Source organism: Rattus norvegicus, chromosome 5 (assembly GCF_036323735.1).
Source record: "Rattus norvegicus strain BN/NHsdMcwi chromosome 5, GRCr8, whole genome shotgun sequence".
NCBI classification, from domain to species: Eukaryota; Metazoa; Chordata; class Mammalia; order Rodentia; family Muridae; genus Rattus; species Rattus norvegicus.
The window spans coordinates 24,966,462-24,986,929 of NC_086023.1; the positions used below are offsets into that span (position 1 = coordinate 24,966,462).

The 20,468-nt window shown below is 41.5% G+C and overlaps 1 protein-coding gene and 1 long non-coding RNA gene across 5 annotated transcripts in view; one reads left to right on the forward strand and one right to left on the reverse strand.

Moving 5' to 3' along the window:
* Tox (thymocyte selection-associated high mobility group box) overlaps positions 1 to 2,293 on the reverse strand; it is a 296,268-nt gene extending 293,975 nt beyond the window's left edge. The window contains exons 1-2 of one of the 4 annotated variants that reach the window (NM_001108654.1): positions 2,118 to 2,293; positions 1,121 to 1,256 (exon numbers count right to left, since the gene is read on the reverse strand). In NM_001108654.1, the coding sequence (NP_001102124.1) occupies positions 1,121 to 1,222 (102 nt within the window). In that variant the 5' untranslated portion in view covers positions 1,223 to 1,256; positions 2,118 to 2,293. Of the gene's footprint in view, positions 1 to 1,120; positions 1,613 to 2,117 lie in introns of those variants that run through there. The other 3 variants (XM_006237844.5, XM_017593467.3, XM_039110215.2) reach the window with 3 other exon arrangements.
* On the forward strand, positions 1,420 to 19,883 carry LOC134478930 (uncharacterized). The gene is made up of 3 exons (XR_010051699.1): positions 1,420 to 1,556; positions 2,569 to 2,917; positions 14,821 to 19,883. It is a non-coding gene; the product is annotated as an uncharacterized LOC134478930 (long non-coding RNA).
* The last annotated feature ends 585 nt before the right edge of the window (positions 19,884 to 20,468 follow it).

The following is a 20,468-nucleotide window of genomic DNA, read 5'->3' on the forward strand; positions in this document are numbered from 1 at the left end:
TTCATCAAACAAGAACTGGAGTCCAAAAGGCCCGCCACGCATTTCAGAGAACTAGTCCCCACCAAACCATATCAGCCAGGACTGCTTAGACAAGTCCAACAAGCCCTAGGAGAGAAGAGATGTGGCCTGTGGCTGCTCTTGGGAGGCATCCCTCTGTGACCCTCTCAGGTTTTGCCTGCATGAAGCCAGGAGAGCAATGACTTCCCTAGAAACTCCTGGCTGTCCTATCCTTGGGCCAAGTCGAGCACCGGAGCAGTTTCACCAGTGTCCTTATTCTGGGTCACCAGCATAAAATACCTTTCCCCTGTCCCGGGTGGCCCTTGCACTGGTAGTCAGCAGACTATGGTGTAGCCCAGCCAGGGACCTTGCTTCAGCCAGGCAAAGAGCGTCGGAGCTTTACACTTGAATGCAAAGAGCTGGGCTGGCTTCCTGTAAACTTGCTATTTCCACACACCCCAAACGAGATCTATTCCCCCAAATCATAATCGGACTAGCCCACTGCGCCATGGGCCTCGAGGGCCGGCGTCGGAACTCTGGTTCTGTGGCCGGAACAGAAAACAAAAGAGTTACAGAATAATTTTCACGGTGCGGGAACGCCGGAGCCTCCGGGGTCCGGGTACCCCACTCCTAGTTGCTCCTCTGGCAAGTGATCCGAAGCAAGAAAGCGATGCCACGAGCCCCCGCTGTCCAAGAAAGGGAGGGAGAAGTAGGAACTAGAATATAAACTGAATTCTCCTACTCTGCCTCAGTTCCCAGACCCCAGACACACCCCCAAAGTATTCCGTGGGTTTTCTCTCTCGATCGCTCGCTTTTTTTTTAAATGTCTCCCGGCAAACCTAAGCAGGGATCCTTAGTGGCGAACAGCAGGAAGGAAAGAATACGAGCAAATCGTGTCACTTTCCGCACAATCGCGTTGTTTGGCAAACCCCCGGAGCTGCTCCACAATATTTACTACCCGAGCGCACGCAGCGCCGCCGCGGGCTGCGACCGAGCGCTCCCGGAACGGGCCTCTGCGAGCCGGCCCAGTCCGCCCAGCGGGCCCCATCGCGGTCCAGCCACCGCTGCCCCCCTCCCGGGATCGAGCCGCCAGAATCGGTGCAGACAAAAGCAGAGTGTTCACCTTGTTGCAATAGTAGGGGTCCAGGCAGGGAGAAGGTCCCAGACAGGGAGCGGCGGGCGCAGCAGCGGGCTGGGCTGGAGGTGGATAAAATCTTACGTCCATTTCACTCTCACATCAAGCAACTCCTTTTCTTTTCCTTTTTGAAAAAAAAAAAAAGTGCTCAGAAGAAAAAAAAAAGCTTAGACGGAACAGAGAGAGGCGTCTGGGCTCAGGAGTAAAAGAAACACCTTCCTTCCCTCACATCCGTTTGTGGTTTGTTTAAGAAGAGGAGGAAAAGAGAGAGAGAGAAAAGAGAGAGAGAGAGAGAAAAAAACGCACAGAGGGTGGAAAAGTGCTCAACTCTCCCCCCCTAAGCCGCGGCGCGCACCCGTCCACGCCGAGCGCGCAGCCTGCCTGGTCCGCTCGGCCCCGGCGCTCTCGGCCCGCCGCCGGGCAGGTAACTTCACGCGCTCATTGTCCCCCCCGCCCGCCGCCCCATCCCCGCCTCCTGCGCCCTTCACCGCCCGGTACTCGCGCTCGGGCTCGGGGTTCTGGGCGTTTTATTGGAGTCTCTGCCTTGCTCTGCTTTTGGTTTTTCTCCACGTTAGAGGCCTGGGATGGGGGAATGATGGGGTGTGAGTGTGGTGGGGGGAGATCGGGATCGGAGGACACTAGAGTCTCAGACCGGAGGGGTGGCGACAGCAGCGGGACGCGGCCCAAAGGGTACAGTTGGGGACCGGGGTCAGGCGAGGGACAACTGCAGGGGGCAGAGGAGGGAAAATGAGGCCCGAGCAGTAGTGGTGGGACCCCGGGCAGTGTCCCTGCCCTAGGCAGCACCTCCGGGTGGGTGCCGTGGAGGTGGATAGAATCACACAAAGGGGCTGGAGAGTCGGAGCACGGGCTGACTGGGGCACCGCGGGGCTCACACAGCAAGGGGGCGCTGTGGCGCACCCCCGCCCAGCACCCCGCAGTCCCGCCCACCTCCCCACCCCATTCTCCGAACTCCCCCACCACTTACTCCCGCCTGGAGTAGCTGCACTGCCAACCTCTGTACCACGCGGGAGGTAGAGGAGAGGGTGTCCCGTAGCGCTGCTCCGGAGCCTGCAGGGAGCGCAACCTCTGCTTCATGCTAGTGGGCAACTGACCAAGGGACCCCAGCTGATCGCAGTGCGATGAGCAGTGCTCCTGGAGTTAGTGCTCAGAGGGCATCCGCACTCTGCTTGGGTACTCCACAGGAGGGTTTGCGGAGGCTGAGCCTGCCCTTGGTGGACTCACAAAAAGACCCTAGGGGTGCTAAGAAGGGTAAATAAGGAAACAGTTATCAGCACACCATGAGCTAACATCTGGGACTGTTAGTTGCCTCTTGGAATTATACTTTCCCTGCTGGATTCCCTGTAGTACTCTTGGAGCCTCACTTCCCACCCCAGCCTCCATAACCTGCAGTCTGCTTCCCTTTTCTCTCTTGGCAGGTAGGATAAGGATACCATCCACATTTAGTTTTACTTCGTCAACCCCCAAACTTGCAACATTGTGTCCCCTGGCATCTGGGAGCGTTTGGGGGCCCTGATGACTGTCCAGTGGACACCCTCCATTCTCCCGAGAAAGACTTCAGAGGGAAGTCAAAATAGGAGTGGGCAGTGTTTACCTTACGAGGGTGAATTCCTCATTGCCGCACACCTCAGAGGCCCAAGACCTGGTAAAAAAAAAAAAAAAAAAAAAAAAAAAAAAAAAAGCTGGAAGTTTGTGTCCAAGAGTTTCCAGCGTCGAAGAATGTGTGGAAACAGTCTCTTTACCTACCCCCAACTTTTTTAGAGCAAGGTGAGTAGTAGCCAGCTACTCTCTGTCTCTCTGAAGCCTTTTCCAGGTTTCTCTTCCCCTATAATTAGGAGCACCAGTCAAATGCAAAGGATCAGGGGAAGCTACAGATGCCCTGTAAGGATGATAAATTAGCATCCTTGGGTTCTCTCCTCTAAGCAAAAGCCTTTGGGAACAATTCCTTGATGTTGCTCTCCACCTCTGGTAGCCTCTTTCTCTTAAGCTGTTGTCCTCGGTCTTACTTTTATGGGTAGCAAGAACACAGCCTCTTACCTTAAGACTAAGACAATGGATGTTGGCATAAGGAAAAGAAGAGTCAGGAAAGATTTTTCTCTCTGCATTCAAAGCCTTTGAGTCACAAAATAAGTGGAAAGATGAACTTTCCTCTATTAAGGGTCTTTACAATAACAATTACAAGAAGTTTGGCTGTTCATAACATTGGTTTTAAAATTCATTTGTAGATGCTTGTGTGTGTGTGTGTGTGTGTGTGTGTGTGTGTGTGTGTGTGTGTGTGTGTGTGTGAAAAGCCTGGAGCTTTAAACGAAACATATCTAATCTCAAGTTTCTGTCATCAACAGATATCATCAAATTATTCCATATAAAGTTTGAGCTTTATAAACTTCCCTAGGATTCATAATCAACTTCTGTTTGGCCCTTGAATCACTAGAAAAATGGATTGGTTTATACCTGGAATGGTTTTTCCTGTCAGTGTCTTGACTCCTTGGACATACTGGATGTGCCATACCACTTCTTTCTGCTACCATTATGGGAAACCCAAATGCCAGGGACCCGTGTCTTAATGCTACAAGCAACCTGATTTCTTTCACAGGAGGCATGTGGAGTCAAAGTGGGATGTTTGAGCTTTGCATGCTGAGAAATTTGAGCTACTGGGAAGAAAGTGCATTCACCACCAGAGATCTTAACACTACAGCATGCTCATCTCAATATAATAATTCAAAATACCCACCACTGTCTAACATTCTGCCCAAGGTCCACATTATACTGAATGGTAATATTCCGTTCCACTGGAGGGAAATCTAAGTAGCTACACCTTGGAGTAAACACTACTTTAAAAATGAGATAGTTCTCTTCATAGCATGCTAAGTTTCTCATTCATTTCTCCATATAGTACTAAGCAAAGACAGACAGACACACAAGCTGTACATGGCTATGAAAAGAACCAAAACCATCACAACAAAACAATACTTAAAACAGCAAAGCAACGAAGTAGAGACTTTCCTAGACATTCACAAATGAATAATGAAAATGTGGTCCTTATACACACTGGGATTCTATGTAGCTGTGAAGGAAAAATGAAACCAAGAAAATTTCAGGAAAATGTATGGAATTAGAAAGTGTTATAGTGAGTTAACTCAAAAGGACAAAAATTGCATTCTATCATATGCAGACCCTAGTTTGCAGCAGTCGTATGTGTGTATAAGAGCAAGAGTAAGTGTGTCTATAGGGCATGAAGCTATACACATACTTGAGATGGGACTGCAGAGTTGAGGAAGCTGGGAGGGCAGTAGAACACAGGAGACAAAGAAACAGAAGATAGGACAGGAAAGTTCACTGGAAGGGTTCAAGGAGGGATGGTCAGAGACACAAGGAGAATCACCAAAGAATCAACACAAGTCTTGTTGGAAAATGTCATAAGGAAAGTTAATACTGTACATGTGCTAGTTAATAATAAGCTTTTTAAAAAGGTGCAGGCAGAGGAATCAAAAAGTTCAAGGTCATTTTCAGCTAGGTAGAAAGCTGGAGGCTAGCCTGGGACTACAAGAGTCCCTGTCAAAGAAAAATAACATAAACAAACAAATAAATGAATTATAGTAAAGTAATAAAACACACTGCTGAAAATGGTCCCTAGATGAGGTCCAGTCTTTATAATCTTTTCCAAAGTTGTTGGGTCAATGACATCATCTTAACAGCTTTCACAAGTGCCAAGCATTCAGAGTTCATTTATTTAGTGTGGGCCTGGCCTAAGGAATGGCTTTAGTCCACTGGCTTTAAAATCTTCAGGAAATTTCATGAAGTATTATTTTTGATAGCTGAGTAGTACTCCATTGTTTAGATGTACCACATTTTCTTCATCCATTCCTCTGTTGAGGTCCCTCTGGGTTGTTTCTAGTTTCTGGCTATTATAAATAAGAAGGCTATGAACATAGTGGAACATGTGTCCTTATTACATGTTAGAGCATCTTTTGGGTATATGCCCAAGAGTGGTATAGCTGAGTCCTCAGGTAGTACAATGTCCAGTTTTCTGAGGAACCTCTAGACTGACTTCCAGAGTGGTACCAGCTTGCAATCCCACCAACAATGGAGGAGTGTTCCTCTTTCTCCACATCCTTGTCAGCAAATGATGACTTCATGAAATTTTCAGGCAAATGGATAGATCTAGAAAATATCATTCTGAGTGAGGTAACTCAGTCACACATGGTATGTACTCACTGATAAGTGGATATTAGGTTAAGAGCTTGGAATACCCATGATACAACTCAGGGACCACATGAAACTCAAGAGGAAGGAAGACCAAAGAGCAGATGCTTCAGTCCTACTTAGAAGGGGGAAGAAAATAATCAAGGGAAGTAGAGGGTGGGAGGGGCTTGGGAGGAAGAGAGGAGGGGGAGGGGAAAAGAGGAGAAGAGGTATAGGAGGAGATGGAGGAGGTGTACAAAGGGTCAGGAATTTGGTGTGTAGCAGTGGGGGATGAGGAACTGGGGATAGCAACCAGAAAGTCCCAGATGCCAGGAAAGCAAGAGCCTCCCAGAACCTCACCCGGATGACATTAGCTGAAATACCCCCCAAAAGGGGAGAGGCCCCGGTTGAGGGATGGGGCCAACCATCTCCAAAGTTTTACCCAGAATTGCTCCTGTCTAAAGAAAATACAGGGACAGAGTGAAGCCAGAGACTGCCCCACATGGGGATCCAACCCTCATGCAGACACCAAACCCAGACACTATTGCTGATGCCAAGAAGTGCTTACTGACAGGAGCCTGATAAAGCTGTCTCCTGAGAGGCTCTGCCAGATCCTGACCAATACAGAGGCAGATGCTCAAAGACAACCACCGGACTGATCACAGGGACCCCAATGGAGGAGTTTGGAGAAGGACAGAAGGGGAAAGACTGAAAAAGCTGGAGGGGCCTTATCTGGCATCAGTGGGAGGGGAGGCCCTTGTCCTGTGAAGGTTTGGTGCCCCAGTGTAGAGGAATGCTAGGGCTGTGAGGCAGGAGTGAGTAGGAGGGTAGGTGGGGGAGCTCCCTCAAAGAAGCAGGGTAAGGGGGGTGGTACAGGGGATTTGCAGAGGGGAAACTGGGAAAGGGGATAATATTTGAAATGTAAATTAATAAAATACCGATTTACAAAATAAAATCTTCAGGAAAACCTCTGGTCTGTTACTAAGAAGGCCAGGCAAACAATGACAGGAGCAGTAAATGTTCTTAGATGTGCAAGGTTGTCTTCCGTAGCTGTCCTAATGTGATCCACGAAGAATTTAAGGACCCTAAGAGAAAAATGTGTGTCTGTAAACAAGCCTCTCCGTGTTAATGTCATGAGAGCAATATTCTGACTTGTAAAATACCTATGATATCTTAGACATGATCTGAACATCTTTCCATTTATTTTCATGGTCTCATTTAATGTTATAATTTTATAAATTATATTGGAAAGCCTAAGCAAAGCATAGCCAGAGTCTGATTTTGCTTTCACCCATGTTAATTTTCATCGTAGTTCCATAAATTGCTGCGTTTTGAAATTTGCAAATATTTGCACTGACCACATTTCACATTTACTGATCCTTTCTGTTGTACACACAAGCCTTAGATCCCGTAAGAATCTCACCTAATCACATACACAGAGGGTACAGAATTATGAAAGTTTGTTAAAAATCATTTGATAAAAATGGTACTCCTTGTTCAGCATATTTTGTTAGAGATTGCTAGTAGTTGCTCTCCAAAGATAAACATCCTTCGTAGACAACCTATCAGAATAAACCATCACGTATGGGAACTGACTGTATAGGGACAGGATATATAGGGACTGGCTGTATAGGGACTGGATGAATAGGTACTGGCTGTACAGGGACTGGCTGTGTAGGGACTAGGCGTTAGTCCCCAACTTCCACTGAGCTAATTGTATGACAAAATTCGGACTCACTCCTTTACTAACTGCAAGGATGGATTTTCAGAGCTAGCTGATTCAGCCCCTTTCCCGTGGAAGACAGTCCTAGCCCCTTAAAAGCCAACCATTCGGGCCCTCTTTCGGCTCCTGGTATTGTAAAGCATGATGTTAATGCAGGTATACGCAGATTCGCCTTCCCCAAGGCATGATGGGAGAAGTTCTGTGTTTGTTTCATTACAATCTTAATCGACACCCAGTTCTTCTCATTTTTAAAGATTTCAAAAACATCATTAATGGTTCTGATGGGAACTTTTACATTTTCTCAATTTACTTGTTAAAACTCACTTCTGTCCAGGGTTATTTAACATTTTTTTCTAAAGTAATTTAAATGTAAACTAGAATGATGTGCAATAAGTAATATCTTACAGCGGAGGAACAGAAAGCACTGAAGTTTATTTCCTGGGGAGACGAGTGAGAAATGACTAGATTGTAAGTCTTTCAACCAGAAAATAAAGGATTTCAGAGTGATGAAGAAAGTTTGAAGGAAATGCTAGTGGCTGCACAGATACCTCACATGGCACTAAATGACTCATAAAATGCAGTATTTCTTACATAATATGGGATGTGTGCCATGCATGTACATCCCACCATTGAGTGTGGCAAAGTACTTTGATCTTCAACAATATACAACATTTGCGGCATAATAACGGCAATAGAACTCTTCAGTTCTTTTACACTGCAGTGATCCAGTTTTCTCTCATCAGGATAAACCGTTAGGACGAATCCTTTCAAAATCAGAATTAGTTCCTTGTAGAAGAGGGAGACTACAATTATCCTTTAAATAGGAGCAGCTGCAACATAGTATGGGCCTGAAACGCGTCGGTGAAGTGTTTTTTTCCAATGCAATTAAGGAGATTTTTTTTTAATGCAAACTAATATTCTGTTAAAAGTCAGTTGAAAGGTGAGTAGGTGTTGAATTGCTGAGATAAAAGCAAGCGTCGTTTTGCTTACCTGAGTTAATGTTCCCGCTTGAGTAAATGTTATTTTGGTGAAAATGGATAGTCAAGATTCATATTTTCCCATGAAGAGGGGCCCCAAAGGGGACCAAGGCAATACAAGAGAAATATGATTTTGATTTACCTGTGAATTCTATATGATATTTTGAAATGTTTTCATAGCTGGTTTTCCAAAAAGCACACATCAAGTGTAGTACTTCAGTTTAAAGAGGGAAGGAAGTACTTAGAAGGAAAATCAGAAACTGCAGAATGTGAGGAGGTCAGTGCCCACATCCAGGAGGAGATGAAAAGGGGTGGGAACTTCCAAGATGGTTAAAGGATTGGAAAATAAGGCCTTTAAGAAAGAGGAAAGGGGACAGATAGCTAGAGAAGCCATGTAGAGAGACAATGCAATGACCTAAAATGCTAAATATCAAGGTTGTTATCAGATCAGCAGCACCAGGGAACGGCACCTCCAACAACTTCCTGTGTGATGTTGCCTTAAATATTGCAATAAATCAAGTTTATCTAATATAACATACAGCTTCTCAAAATGGCTCTTAAGATGGTGACCAAAGAAGTGGATAAAAGATCTATTTTTAAAGTAAACTTTCGTGGATTTTGAAAGGTCCATCGAGATTAATTTACCTATAATTGAATGTATAGGTTTGTAAAGTTGTGATAAATGTGTGTGTGTGATCAGGAAGCAGTACCATAATCACAACCTAGACTCCCCATCAGTTCAATTTCCCTGAGCTTCATTGCTGTCAACCCTTTCTCCCAACCCTCAATCCTGAGAAACTAGTCACCTGATATTTGTCAGTCTACCTTTCTGTTCCAAAGCATCCTATAAATCTCCCATTCAGTATGGAAACTCTATGTCGATTCTCCTAAAATATTGACAGGTTGGGGCTGGAGAGGTGGCTCAGCGGTTAAGAGCACCCGACTGCTCTTCCAGGGGTCATGAGTTCAATTCCCAGCAACCACATGGTGGCTCACAACCATCTGTAAGGAGATCTGATGCCCTCTTCTGGTGTATCTGAAGACAGCTATAGTGTACTTACATATAATAAATGAATAAATCTTTAAAAAAAATATTGACAGGTATGTATGTAGTTATGAAGATCAGTAATGTGTTCCTTTCCATGTAGTATTGTGCTGTGAATGTAAGTTAAGGTTGTTTTATTTTTCCTGTCCACTGGTTGATAGCTACTTGGGACACTTCCATTTTAACTATGAATCACAGTGATATGAAAAGTCAACCACAGGAGCTTACATGGATATATTTTATTTTGAATAAATAAGAGTGACTACAGTTCACATGTTTTTAAAATTTCAAGAAAACACTAAGCTGATTTCAGAAATGGACATGCCATTTTTCAACTCCACGTATTAAAGGAAATGTATCAGCTCAGGATCCCTAAGACCAAGTCCTTAGACCAATTTCTCAGTAGAAAGGAGATTTATTTTCCCCAGAGGGACAAAGGGCAGGTATAAATGGACAAAGCCAGGAGATAGAAGAAGAGGAAAAGGAAGAGAACAAAGGAGAGGGGTATTTGTTTCAGAGTGAGACAAAGGATTGCTTCTGTATGGAGGGGAGACAGAGGAGGTACATAAGAAAATAGCAGTTAATAAAGGTACAAGGGGAAACCCTGTGTTTGGATGAGGTGTTTCATTTTAATTAGGCATGTTAATTAGGTGAACCAAAGGGGGATTTTGATTGCTGGACTTCAATATTTTGATAGCTGGACGTTGGTTGTCAGGCTCAGGAGGAAGAGTTGGAAAACTTAGGGAATAGACTTTGGGGGTTAGTTTTAGGAAAGTAATCTAACAGTTTTTTTTAACAAGGCAGAGAGAATTGGGGAGAAGAGCAAAGCCTGCCAGAGCCAAGCTCCCATGCTTGAGCTGGCCAGAGCCCCTTCAATGAGGACATATGAGAAATCTTTGCCAATACCTGACACTGTGAGACTCTAAGCTAATCATGACAGTGTACCTGTAGTGATGACTCATTTGCCTTTAGAAATCCCTGTGGATGTCTTCATATCTGTGACATTTTCCCATATACTAGGATGGGTAGGTGATTTCATAGTTTGTCATTCATGTGTTTTGGTGAAAATTCCATTAAAAATTTTCCTTTTCCTAATTGTTCACTTATTCCTTAGAATGGTAGGTTAATCCCTTCTGTTCATTTTTCCCATCCCCACTCTCCACCTCCTCTTTCCCCCAGATCTACTCCTACGCCATTCTGCTTCAAGAAAAAGAGCAATCCTCTCACAAATATCAAGAGAACATTGCTTAACAAGTTACAGTAACAGCAGGCACAGGCAACTGATTAGGAGGATATGGTGGTGGTGCTATTGTGAAGTGTGGTCTTGCTGGAGTAGATGTGGCTTTGTTGGAGGAAGTGTCTTTCAGTCTTCCTTCCTGCTGCCCGCAGAACCAGATGTAGAACTCTCAGCTCCTTTTCCAGCACCATATCTACCCATGAACTGCCATGCTTCCCTCCATGACAATAACAGACTAAACCTCTGTAATCCAGCTTTAATGAAATGTTTTCTTTTCATAGCAATAGAAATTCTAACTAGGAGAAAAAGAGTCTTAAACATAGGCTAAAGAGTAAGAGATAGCTCTCACTCCCACTGCTGGGACTCTCACAAGAACATCAAACTATACAACCATAACGTATATACAGAGGACCTAGCTCAGACACATATCTGGTCTGTGTTTATCACTTCAGTCTCTGTGAACTTGTATGAGCCTCAAATAGTTGATTTTGTGGGCAGAGTTCTCATGGTGTCGTCAACCATTCTGGGTCCTCTAATCCTTTCTGCCCTTTGTCTGTGGGGTTCCTCTTGTTTTACCTAGTGCTTGGCTGTGAGTCTTGTCATCTACTTCCATCAGTTGCTGCATGCTCTCTGATGACAATTGGGTTAAATACAGATCTATGAGAATAACAGGATAGCATTAGGAGTTATTTCTTTGACTTTATTTATTTATTTATTTATTTATTTATTTATTTATTTATTTATTTATTTATTTATTTATGATCAGTGATGTTTGGTTCTATCTTAGGTCTCTGGGTTAGCCACCCTCTGGTTCTTGGCCATCCAGGCAGTGAGGCATGGGCTCTCTTTCATGTGTGGGCCTCAAGTTGGATCAGTCATTGGTTGGCAACTGCCACAAGGTCTGTGCCACCACTGGCCCAGCATAACTTGCAGAAAGGACATATTGTAGGTCAAATGTTTTGTGGTTGGGTCAATATTTTATTCCCACTGCTGAGAGCCTTGCCTGGTTTTAGATTCTGTATCGCCCAACACTAGGAGACTTCCCTAGAGTCACTCTCATAGATTCCAAGGAGTTTACACTACTCTAAGTTTCTCTCTTGGTTCCCCAATTCCACCCATCTCTTCCAGTTCTTACTCCCCTACCTGATCCCTTCTGTTGTCATCCCCTCCTCCCCCCCGACCCCGTCTACCCACAAAATCTATTATATTTCCCCATCCCAAAGTGATCCTATGTGTCCCATATAGAGCTCTCCTTGTTACTTATCATCTCCGAGTCTAAGTAGCATTGTTATCCTTTACTTTCCAGCTAATATCCACTTACAAATGAGTCTATACCATGTTTGCCTTTCTTGCTCTGAGTACCTCTCTCACAATATTTTATTTCTAGTTCCATCCATTTGCCTGCAAGTTTCATGATGTCATTGTTTTTTAAAGCTGAGTAATAAGTCATTGTGTAAATGTACCACATTTCCTATGTCAGTTCTTCAACCGAGGGACATCTAGATTGTTTCCAGGTCTAATTATTATGAATAAACTACTATGAACATAGTTGAGCAACTATCCTTGTGGTAGGCTAGAGTGTCTATTGGGTATATGTCCAAAAGTGGTATAGCTGCGTCCTGAGGTGGATCCATTTTTCAACTTTCTCAGAACTTACATACTGATTTCCATAGTGGTTGTAAAAGCTTGTACTCCCACCGTCAATAGATGAGTGTCCACCTTGTTCCACGTCCTTACCACCATGGGCTGTCAATTGTGTCTTTGATCTTAGCCATTCTGACAGGTGTGAGATAGAATTTTGGGGTCCTTTTGATTTGCATTTTCATAATGATTAAGGATATTGAATATTTCATTTAGTGTTTCTCAGTAATTTCCTCTATTCAGAGTTCTTTGTTCAGATATGTACACCATATTTTAATTGAATTATTGGTTTTTAATACATAGTTTTCTGAGTTCTTTATATATTTTAGAAAATAGCCCTCTACCAGATATGAAGTTGGTAAAATCTTTTCTAATTCCACAGGTTGCCGTTTTGTCCTCTTGATGGTGTTTTTTGTCTTACAGAAGCTTTTAAGTTTTATGAGGACCTATTTATTGATTGTTATCCTTAGTAACTGTATTATCAGTTTTTTGTTCAGGACTTTATCTCTTGTGCCAATGTGTTCAAGGCTGTTCTCCACTTTTTCTTCTATTAGGTTCAGTGTATCTGGCTTCATGGTTAGGTCTTTGATCCACTTTGACTTAAGTTTCATGAAGGATCTGTATTCTTTTACATACTGATATCCAGTTAGACAAGCATCATTTCTTGAAGATGCTGACTTTTTTCCAGAGTGTATTTCTGGCCTCTTTATCAAAAATCAAGTGTCCATAAGTGTGTGGGTTTATTATGTCTGGGTCTTCAATTAGATTCTATTGATCCATGTTTCTATTTTTATGACAATAACATGAGGTTTTTTAAAGTTATTACTATTATAGATCTCCAGTGCAGCTTGAAATTGGGAATGATGGTACCTCTAGCAGTTCTTTTATTGTTCAGGATTGCTTTTTTATCTGTCTTTGTTGGTTGGTTGTTTTTGTTTTTTTTTTTTCGTATAAAGTTGAGAATTATTCTTCCAAGGTCTGGAACTTATTGTGTTGGAATTTTAATGGAGATTGAATTGAATCTGTAGAGTGCTTTTTGTAAGATGGCGGTTTTAATTAAGTTGATACTACTGATCTATGAACATGGGAGATCTTCTGACTTCTGATATCTTCTTAAATTTCTTTCTTCAAAAACTTGAACTTTTTACCATATAGATCTTTCCCTTGTTTTCTTAGAGTTGCCCTAAGATATCTTCTCATATTTGTGGCCATTGTGAAGGGTTTTGTTTCTCTGCTTTCTACCTCTGCTCGTATATCATCTGTGAGGGTTACATATTCTTTTGAGATAACTTTGTATTCTGCTATTTCACTAAAGTATGTCAGCTATAAAAGCTCCCTGGCAGAACTTCTGGGGTTTCTTATGTATAGCATCATTTCATCTGCAAATAATGATACATTGAACTTTTTTCCTTCCCAGTTTACATTCTCTGGATCTCCTTCACTTGTCTTATTGCTCTAGCTAAAACTTTTAGTACTATATTGAATAGATATGGAAATAGTAGACAGTCTTGTCTTGTTTCTGATTTTAGTGGAATTGCTTAGAGTTTCTCTTTATTTAAGTTGATGTTGGTTGTAGGCTTGCTGTATATTGCTTTACTATGTTTCAGTATATCCCTTGTATTCCTGATCGCTCTAAGACTTTTCTCCTGAATGGGTATTGGTTTTGTCAACAGGTTCTTCAGCATCTAATGAGATGATTATGTGAATTTTTTCTTCCAGTTTATTTGTGTGATGGATTACATTGACAGAATTTTGTATGTTGAGCTATCCTTGAATCTTTAAGATGAAGCCTACTTGATCACGGTGGATGATCTTCTTGATGTGTTCTTGGGTTTAGTTTGCAAGCATTTTATTTAGTATTTTTGCATCTGTGTTCATGAGAAAAATGATCTGTAAACATCTGTTAGGCCTATTTGATTCAAAAGGTCTGTTAGCTTCATTATTTTTCTATTTGGTTTATGTCTGGGTGACCTGTATATTGGTGAGAGTTGGGTACCTAAGTCTCCTATTATCAATGTATGATTTAAATTTTGGTAGTATTTACTTTACAAACATTCATGCCCTTGAATTTGGGGGCATAGATAGTAAGAGTTGAAAGATTATCTTGGTCAATTGTTTCATTCGATAAGTATAAAGTATCTTTCTCCATCTCTTTTGATGAATTTTGATTGAAAGTCTATTATATTAGATATTAAAATATTTTTACCAGCTTGCTTCTTAGGTCCTTTCACTTGGAAATCTATTGCCACACTATTTTTTCCCTGGGTTAATGTCTATCCTTGAAGTTGTGGAATGCACAGAAAAAGAATCCTGTTATCATGTCCATTCTGTTAGTCTGTATCTTTTTATCAGGAATTGAGTTCATTGATATTGAAAAATGATAATGCCCAACATTTCCTGTTGTTTTGTTCCTGGTGTTGATGTCAATGATGGTAGTGTGTGTGTGTGTGTGTGTGTGTGTGTGTGTGTGTGTGTGTGTGTGTGTACATGCATGGGCATACACATGCAAAATTCTCTTCTTTTGTTTTTGCTGGTGTGAGATGATGTACTTCCTATCTTATCAGTCACGTAGTTGGAATTTTCCTTATAGGACCTTCTTTGAGACTGGATTCTTTTAAATTTGACTTTATCAAGGATATTTTGTTTTATCCATTTATGATCATTGAATTTGGGGGGGGGGTGATTAGTACTCTAGACTGGCATGTGTGCTCTAATGGAGTCTTCAGAACATCTGTTTAAGACCTTCTGATTTTGAGAGTGTTCATAGAGAAATTATGTGTAATTCTAATAGGTCTGCACCTATATTTCTTAGGCCAGCCTTTTTCTCCTCCTTTCTAATATTCTTTTTTTTTTTTGCATGTTTAGTGTTGAAATTGTGACATGATGAGGAGAATTTTGTCGCGCGCCTAACGTCTCGCCAGCAAGAACGACACGCGGACACCAGGATCCTTCTGCAGCAAAGCGTTTATTGCATCTTGAAGAGGAGAGAGCGAGCCCCAGAATGGCGCTGCTTATATACACCCTAATGTGGCGTGTCCACGCCTGATTGGTCGCTTACCCATGATCTCATTGGCACGCCCCGGGGTGGGAAAAGACTTGGCACGAACACACTCTTGCACATGCACACACAGCTAGTTTCCTGAAAGGAAGTCGGGCTGGCGCAGCAGAAGCCAGCGCCATCTTGTAATGGCGAATGTTATTGTGGCTTTCCACGTGGGGCACAGCGGAAGCCAGCGCCATCTTGTGACGGCGAATGCTATCGCGGCTTTCCACAGAATTTCTTTTGAGTCCAGTAGATTTATTTGGTGTTCTGGAAGTAAACTTCTTGTGCCTTTATAAGAGTGTCCCTTCTTAAGAGATTTTAATATTTTGTTAAAAATTTTTTTTGGATTTTCGAGTTGAGATTTTTCTCTTTAGGCCTATTATTCTTAAGCTGGCTCTTTTTATACTTTCCCAAATTTCCTGGATGCCAGGAATTTTTTAGATTTAACATTTTCTATGACTGATGTATCATTTTTTTTTAATTGTGTCTTCAATGCCTGAGATTCTCTCTTTCATTTCTGGCTTTCTCTTGCTGAAATTTACCACTGTAGTTGTTTAAATTCCTACATTTTGTATTTCCAGAATCCCCTCAGTCTATGATTTCTTTATTGCTTCTATTTCTACTTTCAGGTATTGACCAGTTTGTTCATTTCCTTCAGCTGTTTGTTTTTCTTGGCTTTCTTTAAGGGTATTATGCATTTTCTGGAATTTTTGTTTCTTTACTTTCTTTAAAGGATTGATCCATTTCCTCTTTAAGGACCTCTATCATCTTCATGAAGTTGATTTGAAGGTCATTTTCCTGTGCTTTTCCTATGTTGGAATATTCAGGTTTGCTGTCCTAGGACAGTAGAATTGAGCTCTCTGGTAGTGACATACTGCCCTGGCTGGTGTCTATTATATTCTTCCGCTGGCACCTAAGCATCTGAGCTTGGGATAATGATAGGTCAAGTGCTGATTTCTGAGGGTTTTTTGTTGTTGTTGTTATTGTTGGTTGAGTGTTTTCCCCTTTGGTTTCTGATTCTTCTCTGGTTTTTTGACTGGAGTGGCCTGTGGTTGAATAAAGTGGCTCCACCCAAGATTGGTGCTGGAGTTACTTATGGTGGAACAGTATGTCCCCTGTTCTAGCAGAGTGCCTCTACTGGAGTTCGGGGCTAGGAGTTCATTACAAGGAAGCGGGCAATGGTTAGGTGTGTCCTTAGCAGGAGCTGAAGAAGTGGAGGTGGTTCGTGGGAAAGCAGCCTTCTGGAGGCTGGTGTGGCCTCTGCTGAGGCAGGTGGTTTCTACTGGAGATATGGGCTAGAGTTGGTGAGGGGGGACAGTAGGGAATAATCTGAGCATGGCCTGAGAAAATATTGGCATTTTGTAGGGTGGGAGGCTTACTTGTTGCTCCTTTTGTCAGCATTGCCTCTGGTGAAGCATGGGGCTTCTGTCAGAGTTGTGGACATGAACATGGAGAGGAGAAGGGTGTGTTGTCGAAAGTATACCAAGAGAACACTGAGGGAGTATTGGCAGCCTGCAAAGGTTGGGGCTCACCTGGGGTTCAGGTTGTAGACATGGTCTGTAGTGGGCCAGGATATGGTCAATAATCAGATTTCTAAATAAGAACACTAGTGCTCAAGTGGCTGTATTTATTTCAGATATGTCAACCAAAAATTTAGACACATGTAACTAAGTAGGAAAAGAGTAGCTTCAGAATCCACATTACCTATTACTTTACCAAAATGAAAATAGTATATAGGACCACTTTTAAAAGATGAGGCTTGGAATTAATGGATGGAACTATTCAGTGACTTTATTTCATATGGATAAAAATGGGCAAATTTTCCACTTTGTCCTGCCCAAAAGAAAAAAAAAAAACCCAAAACCCAAAAGGTCAGGTCTTTGCATTGCTGGATTTGTGTTTCCTAATAGAGGGTGTTTAAAACTTTTTTCTTGGGGTTGGGGATTTAGCTCAGTGGTAGAGCGCTTGCCTAGCAAGCACAAGGCCCTGGGTTCGGGCCCCAGCTCCAAAAAAAAAAAAAAAAAAAAAAAAACCTTTTTTCTTACAGTCCTTGAATTCGCAATAAGAGATTTATTATAAGAGATTAAAAATAAAATGCTCTTTATTACTGAGTTATAAGAGATATTTATTTATTTTAGATGGAAGTCTGCTATCAAAATCTACAGAGAAACACACCACTAGAACTAATAAAGTAGTTTAGAAAGCTGTAGGAAGCAAGGAGTTTGCAAAAGCAATTATATTTGTGTGTACAAGTGACAACTGCTTCTCAAAAAAGCCTATAATATAAAAAATTACTTTGGAATGAGTACCACAAAGAATTTAAGATATGTACACCATGAGAAATTAAATAAGACCAAGAAAAATGATAAAAATTCTGTTTATAGTTTGGGGACCTCAATATATTTAAGATGTAACTTTGTTTTATATAACATATAGAGTAAAAACTTCAAACAAATTTCTAGATCTTCAGTTGAAAATAAGTTTACCTCAAATTTGTTTATGAAAACATCGGCATTTCGAATAACTTGTAAAGAATCATAGGCAGCACATTATCTTATTTGTAATGCTTCTTTAGAGGTACAGCAATGCAAACCAAATGATACTCGCCTGTGGAGAGGCGCAGAGCAGAGGAGCACACGAGACAAGTTTGCAGACAGATCCTCACGTACATAATCAATTGACTTATCAACCCAGTAGCTTCAGTAATTCAGTAGGAAAATCAGCAGATCTTTAAGCAATGTTCTTCTTTTGCAAAATTTTGATACCAGTATGTAAAAATTAAGCTTGATTCATACTTAACTGAAATTAGGAGAGCACAGACTTGCTTATAAAGCAACATTATAACAAGACCATATAAGACCAGGTCATTGCGATGAGTTTGAGATACCGCACGATGACACAAATGAAGGACTTGAGGATTTATCTCATCGATAGAACACTTGTGATACAATGCTCTGGATTCAGTCTCCAGCATTGGGAGAAAACTAAACTAAATAGACTATCTAAGAGACAGTTGGAGCACAGACTGCCTTGGTTAAAAAAAAAGTGCTCTCATCCCTGCCACACATCACACACACACAGACACAGACACACACACACACACACACACATACACACAGACACACAGACAGACACAGATTGATACACACAGACACACACATACAGAGACATACACATAGACACACAGACCCATACACACAGACACACAAACAGACACAGACACACACACAGATGCACACACACACAGACACGCACACACAGATGCACAGACACACACACAGACAGACACACACAGAAACACACAGACACATAGACACCAAAGCACATATACACACACAGATACACACACAGACACACACACATTTTGTTGTCCTGCAAACACATGGATGCCTAAAGACTTTGCAGCTACTTGTGTAAGAATTTCCTCACTACTGTATTTTCATGACAAGTCCAACCATCTTCAAGCTTAAATCGGACAAGACTTCAGTAAGGCTTGTCACTCCTCCATCCTTACAGTGGGTTTCTTCTGCTCTGATTTGTTTAAACTCTTCTTCATTCATGATTGTATCTCCATTGTCTTTTTCCCACCCAATATCTGAAATAAAAAGAAGTACAAAAAAACTAGTCTTGAAAAGGCAAATAGTGTCAGGTGTTGACCTACCCGGCTTTCTGTTCATGTCACTCAGGGACACAGTGTTTTATGGTGAATACAGTACTCTAAAAAGACTCAGCCACTTCCTTTGCTGTGGTTTATCTTTTCCTCAGAGAAACCAGAATGAGTTTTTTTTTTAAATAAAATGATTGAAAAGGTACACTGAATCTCCAATTTAATTATTCCAATTCCTGCACAAAGGTCTTTCACGGAGGCTGCTGCTTGGTAAATGCGATAAAGTTCAAATGCATTCTTAAAAATTGCAAATTAATTTATAAATTTCCATTCAAAGTTCGAGCTTGCTATTTTCAAATAGAAAAACACATACAATTACTTCCTATTGATTTGGTATCCCTAAATCTAGAGTTTAAGTTAACATTTAATCACTTTCTCGAAGTTTCCAGAGGTGTGTGATTCAAACCAGAGGGAAGGACTGCTGAGCATGATTGGAGTCCCTTTAGAAGCCGGGTTCTGACTTATGTTTCCCATTCGATAGCTCTCAATCTTTGTGTTTTCACAGAGCAAGTCACTTCCCATACTCTTCCTGGGCTCTGAGTTTTTCTGGATTTTGTTTGTGTGTTATGTGCTTGCCTGCCTTCCCTTCCATATCCCATTACTGACCTCTGTTCTGCTGTCGCCACAAGTACTACCGTCTGCTAAAACTCCACTGGGCTGTACAAGGCAGCCTAACATTCCCTTTCCTTACATTCCCTGGCACACTTGGTAACTCTTAATGGAACATCTTTTATGTGTTTTATCCTATTTCTTTTAGCTGGATAAAAAAGCTCCGAGAAAGTATCATGGTGTCCAGTTCATCTCCAAGGCTCTTGTAGCATCTGCCACAGTTTCTTCAATAAGAAATTTCAATAATTATTAATTTAGCTGAACTAAATTAATGTCAAACCACTTTCTTGTTACTGTGTATTGACAAAATAATTATAACAAGTTCATAACAATGGTAAGCAGTAGAGACAGGATTTGAGTACAGGCACACACAGTTCACCACACTTTGAACCTCTCTTTGTTGTCTTGGCAACAGAAAAGATATATTGTAAAGCTGTTAGTGCGGTTATGTAAATTGGCTACATTTGCAAAAATACAGAAATTGCCCTAATGAAACTTAACCCTGATTGTGTGAAGTGTGTATGATATGTGGTGTGTATGTGTGTGTGTGTGTATATGTATGTATGTATGTATGTATGTATGTATGTATGTATGTATATTTGTTAAAGAGATGGTTCTGGCTCAGTGGTTTAGAGCACTCAATGCTTTTGCAAAGTTCTTTGGTACAGTACCCAGTCACATGATGTCTCACAAAAGTCTAGAACTTCAAGTCCAGGGAATCTGATGCCCCCTCTCATCTCTCCAGGTTTCTGGAGAGATTATGTTTATATGTATGCATGCATGTATGCATGTATATATGTGTACATTTTTATGGTGCTGGCTATCAAACCTAGGACCTGTTTGTTACTCAAGCATTTTACTACTGAACTACAATGCCAACTCTTTGCCCAATGTTTTCATTTTTATGATCAATTTATTTATTATGATTTTCTTCTTTTGTTTTCTTCCATTTTTAAATTTTTCTTTTAATGGGTATTCAACTTGTACAGTACAAAATTGTTCTTATCATTTCCCCTAGGAAGTAATAATATTAGAATGGAAAGTAGACATTGTTGATAGTAAGGAGGTGACCCAATTTAAATCTAATTATCCAACTTTTCTTTTAATTTTTAAAGCTCATCCCTCTTGTCATTCCCATTGCTATTCTCATAGGTTTCAGTCTGGATCCTCAAAGATTTGACAATAACTATCGCT